The 5,643-nt window shown below is 44.8% G+C and overlaps 1 protein-coding gene across 1 annotated transcript; it reads right to left on the bottom strand.

Moving 5' to 3' along the window:
• Positions 1-1,954: 1,954 nt before the first annotated feature.
• Positions 1,955-3,916, bottom strand: LOC127584251 (beta-2 adrenergic receptor-like). Its single transcript, XM_052040900.1, has one exon. It carries the CDS (start codon positions 3,866-3,868, stop codon positions 2,636-2,638), a length of 1,233 nt encoding a protein of 410 aa, XP_051896860.1. The 5' UTR covers positions 3,869-3,916; the 3' UTR covers positions 1,955-2,635.
• Positions 3,917-5,643: the final 1,727 nt, after the last annotated feature.

Genomic DNA, 5,643 nt, shown 5'->3' with positions numbered 1-5,643 from the left:
GGGGGGGGGAGTCGCAATCTGGAACTCGGTGCCTGAGAAGGTGGTGGAGGCAGAGACTCCCGCAACATTTAAGAAGCATTTGGACAAGCAGTTGAGTCATCACGGCATGTTATGCTGCAGACCAAGTAAATGGTCCAAATAGAATTATTGTTGATAGGTATTTAATGGTTGGCATGGACGTGGTGGGCTGAAGGGCCTGTTTCTGTGCTGTATGACGCAGTGACCATGACTTCAGAACATTTGCAACAAATAGCATTTAAGTGTAAACTTGGGTAACATATATGAGAAAAATATAAGTTATGTTGATGAGACTAGATGGAGAAAAGTGAGGTGAGGCTTGTTCGGAGCTTTAAAATTGTTATGGAGTACAAAGCAATTTTATGAAAATGATTTGGATGTAAACATGAGAATGATAGCGAAAATTGTTTGAGAGGCCATTTGAGAAAACGTATAAATGGCTGAAGAAAGACAAAAAAATGTGAATGCAATGTCAGGGAAGTAGCAAATGCAATTAAAAACAGAGAAATGCGCCGTGGTACGTTTTAAGAGACGTGACTGGACGCACGAATCGAGGGAGAAATGGGTGCAGATATCTTGAGGTGAAAATGTGGACGGTAAAGGCTGTACAAGAGTTCGTTTCCTGATGAAAGTTAAACAAAAAACAAGGACATTCACAGTGAAATTTTAAAAAAATTAAAATATTATAGATGCTGAAAATTTTAACACTGAGCGAGTCCGCCTCATGTCCCTGCTGCGGATCCCCCAAAAAAAGTGATTCTTAAAGTACAAACTTCCCGTCTCTATGTAGACGGACGAAGGATTTTGAACTGATTCAAATTATTTGGAGCATTCCAAACATTGGAATAATTGCATATATTTCTAATAGTTTCACCAGGTTATTGAAAAGTCAGGAAAAGACTATGAAGGAAATCCACTCGAGTAATGTCTAGTGCAATGGATTAGTTAAGAAAATATCTTGAAACTAAAATAGGCGAGTTTTCACTGCAATGATGAAGGATAAGACTGGTTCTCGGAGCGACTTTCAGAGCAATGAAAGGTTTTAAAAGATGATAAATTATGAAAGATTATTTTGTACTTCCCGGACTAACTACAACGAAAAATTGAGTATCAATTATCTCTTGAAAAATAACAGGAGAGAGTGAGAAGTAATAGTTGTTATGCGATTGAAACCTGGAATACTTTTTTTCACGAGATGATTGTGGCAGACTTGAGAATGATTGAGAAGGGATTTTTTTTAGAAATTAGGAGATATAAAGGGTATGGGGAGTCTATACAGTTAGGTACACTTGGGCTGATGGACTACTGTTATGTAGTAAGTTCTCATTCTGTGAACCGTGTTACTCTTTCCTTCGCCCGGCCGCGCTAGTTTTGAGCTCCAGTTTAGGCCAGTTCCATTCGGGCATTGCTAATTTAGTCGCAGTACAATTCCCTCCTCATTTCAGTTTCCCCAAAATGAGCATTCAAATCTTCATAAGCACTATTCACCCACTCTCCTACAAAAGAATAAGGAATGTGCTCCTGAGATATTTCCGAGACAGGTGACAAATGTACAAGACAAGCCATATTGTAAAAATAAGTTTAATAACATGTGAATTGTAAGTGTACCATTACTATAAAAATCTTAAAATGAATATCATAGCATTTTCTGCAATTTATTTTTCAGTTGAAAATGTCCACACTTACCCATATAATATTTCTTTATCTCTATTTTTCCAATACTTAACATTTAAATTCAAACTCTGTGACAATACAAAGCTGGAACAAAAAGAAGTCAAGATCGAGCTTCCGGCAGCAAGCCATCGTTATTTATTTCAATTCAACCCATCTCAGATTTTGATCCCCACCACTCGCCCCAATCCCTCCCCCTGCACAAAAAAAAGGTCCGAAAGGTCCCTCTACCGCCCCAGCTAACGGGCGTTGTTTTAAAATAAAATCTGAAAGGTTGCTCTCTGATTTCAGCCGAGCTTTTAGGGAGCCTCGGGGCAATAGGGTTTCCACACGTTGGAACGAACTAAGATTTGACATGTGTGCTTATTTTACTGTTTACAATTGTGCAAAAAAAATCGCTCCTGCAGTCCATTCCGTAAGTGCAATCATATTGACGAAAGAAGGAATCAGACTGACGAAAGAAGGACTCTCAGGAAACCTAGATATCGCCACCCTGCGCATCCGGGGTCAGAATGTGGCGTATTACACATTATAGATGGAGCCTGTGGTATTATGCTGGTCTTCAAAGGGCAACTGAAATCCTGAGATGCAGCAGCCCACACCATAAACCTCTGTTGATATCAATTGTCTGAAACGTCTACATTGTTTTAAGGGGAATTCTTCCCTCCTACCCTGTGCTGTCCTGGACAATTCAGAGATTATATGTCTAAACTGTGTTATCACCACCCCACAGCCCCCGCAAAAACAACTGATCTGTCAGTGAAGGTCCTGCAACAAGGCGTTGGAGACGTAACGGCTGGAAAGTGGAGCAGTAAATAATCTGACCTTGTTTATTGTTGATTGAAAAGGGGAATAGACCACGATTTGCTGCTTTCTCAACGGGTGTGATATTGACGCACAGAATAAAGGGGTCGGCATTTCCCTTTGAGCTTAGACTCCCCACTGGTCATAGCACCGATTCCAAAGTGCATCGGGCATCCCCGTTGACTTGGTGGGAAGTCGCGTTCGCCTTCTCATTACTGGACCGGCTGCTGTTGGAGCTCTCGGGGGGCTTCTCGACCCCGGGAGGCGCTCGGATGGAGTTGGGCCAGCCGAAAGCGCACGGGCAGTAAGGGTTGGAATCTTGGAGTCCGGGCTCTTGGACTGTACTGCCGAGACATAGGATCTCCTTGAAGGCTTTTCTGAAGTCAGAGCTCCGGCAGTAGATGAAGGGGTTAAAGCCAGAGTTCACATACCCCAGCCAGTTGCAGAAGAGAAACAGTGTCCTCGGAATCCGGTTCCTGAACAAGACTTGCACGATGTTGGCCAGGAAGAACGGCAACCAACAGAGCGTAAAGGTCCCCATGATGATCCCTAGCGTCTTTAGGGCTTTGTGATCTTTCAGAGCCAGCAGCTTAGAAGGTCTCCTTTTGTTGCCTTTGTTTTGCTGCTGGCTGTCACCTATCCTCGGTTTGTTCCTCTTCATCTTCTTCACCTGCTTCTTGGCCTCGCTGAAGACCTTGGAGTACAGGAGGATCATGACCACCAGCGGGATGTAGAAGGAGATGGTGGACGACAGGATGGCGTAAGGCCAATTGGTCACGAAGTCACAGCAGGTGGGCTCCCTGTAGCACTGCTGGGCCAAAGGATCCGAGTCCTCCCACCAATGGTTCATGATGGGCAAGAAGGAGATCAGGGCCGAGATGGCCCAGACCAGACACACAATCGCCCTGGCCCGCGCTTTGGTCAACAGGCTCATGTATCTCAAGGGTGAAGTAATGGCGATGTACCTGTCGATGGCAATTACGCAGAGGGTCTCAATACTGGCCGTGACGCACAGCACATCCACAGAGGTCCAAAACTCGCAGAAAGGAGAGTCCAAGAGCCACTTGTTAGTCACCACGATCGTGGCCCCCAGTGGAACCACGAAAACGCCCATGATCAGGTCTGCACACGCCAGTGAGGTAATGAACACATTGGTGAGGGTCTGGAGCCGCGGGTTCTTGGCGATAGCCAGAATCACCAATAGGTTGCCCACCACAATGATGAGGATGATCACGGTGAAGACTGCAGCCAGAGCCCATTGCTTGGACCATGACAACTCTTCACTGGAGCTCTGGGGATTGACCTGCGCCGTGCCATTCACACCTCGCAACCCTTCCATGCTGAAGTTAAAAACTGCTGCTGAAGCCCTCCGCATTCGGGAGGCCGGCGCCAGGCTGAGATCATCTTCTTCTGTCGCTGTCTGTGCGTGCGAGTGTGTGTGTCTCTCTCTCTCAGTCACTCACTCTGTAGGTTTAAACCCAGATTATGAATATCCCTACGTCACCACACTAACAACAAATCGTATTCGCCTCTGATCAGAAGCGGGGTGGTGGCCTCCGAAACTCCTTTAACGCTTTAGGAGTCTCCCAGTCGAGCCGGTTGTATTTCTGACGGGCAGCAGTATTAGTTAAATGAGATTTGCAGCACAAACCGTCGGGGAGCGCTGCATCTGTGTTTGTGTCTGTGTGTGTGGCTGGCGGTCCTTACGCAGGTCTGTATATCTGCACACGGTTTAACACCTTTATCGTCACATTATGGCTTCTTTCGCCTGTCAGAACACCTCGCAATTAACCTGGGTCTTTTGAAGTGAACTCAACCGCTGTAATGTGGGGAAAGGAACTCAATCTGCGAGCAGCAAACTCCCCCAAACAGCAATCTGTAAATCAGTTAACTTTTAAATGATTTTGAGTGTTGATCAAAATAGTGCCAGAATTCACTTAAATAAAAACACACGTTCAACACCTTCAACAGTGTGGCATTCCCTCAGTACTGCGCTGCAGTGTCAGTCAAGATTTTGTGCTCAGGGCTCTAGGTAGTGGGAGATGGGTGTTGAGTCCCACAGGTTTCAGACTGAGAGAAGTGTTACCAACTGACGTACAGTTTTGTGTGTGTGTGTGTGTGTGTGTGTGTGTGTGTGTGTGTGTGTGTGTGTGTGTGTGTGTGTGTGTAAGTGAAATACCCGCCTATTTTTCTGTACATTGCGTGTACGTGTACAAATTCTGTTTTCTGAGGCAGTACTTGTTTCCGTGTGCTTTCCGTTGTTTTATCGAATTGCGAAGATTTAAATAATCGGAGAGGATTATTAATAAATCACTCGGCCTGCCCAGCCCATTCTATCCATCTTTCACTGTGCTGAGACCTGCTTTTCCCCCGATAAGAGTTCCAACATAAAATTCTATTGCAGAAGAACGGAAATAATAAAGTGACATAAAGTCCTAATTTGAGTTCGTGTCGCCAATGCAAATTTCATTTAACAAGAGGAGCTGGAGGACCTTACGAATTATGATTGCAACATTATTAAACGGACCCACACAAAGCAGCGAACTATTTTTAAAACTGCAGTCTTCAAAACAAATCTGTAATACGGTTGAGCCAAATTTAAAGTTACCCCTGCTTGTGATATTCGGGGATGCACAATAAATGTTGTTCTTGCCAACGACTGCCATGTCCCAGCAGTAAGTGTACAAAATTATGAGTCGGGCCCCATAGGACAGGACTCATTCCCCTTATCACAAAGCCAGATACCCGGGGGGGGGGGAGGGAGGGGGATGAATTGACGATTAAAGTGGAGCTGGAGAGAATTTGTTTTGATCCAAGAAGGGCCGGGGTCTGGAACTCTCCGTCAAGGGCCAAAACCTCTCACCAAAAAATGGTTTGTTGATCACCTGTGGTATAACCCAAAACAAAACCCTTTAGATTGGCTTCTGGGAACATTGTAGTGAACATAGAGAGTGTACACAGTAGGAATTTCCCCACAAGGCAAAGGATTTAGAATATAGATTTAGGACAAGGGGTAAGGAATTTAGAGGGTATCTGAGGAAGATATTTTTTCACCTAAAGGTAGTTGGGATCTGCAACGCACTGGCTGAAAGGGTGGTGGCGGCAGGTACTTTTACAACTTTGAAAGAAAACGCTGGACGAGCAACTTGA

This window comes from Pristis pectinata, chromosome 29 (genome assembly GCF_009764475.1).
Source record: "Pristis pectinata isolate sPriPec2 chromosome 29, sPriPec2.1.pri, whole genome shotgun sequence".
Classification (NCBI taxonomy): domain Eukaryota; kingdom Metazoa; phylum Chordata; class Chondrichthyes; order Rhinopristiformes; family Pristidae; genus Pristis; species Pristis pectinata.
Note: the sequence above shows the minus strand (reverse complement) of the source record. Positions and strands in the feature narration are given on the sequence as shown.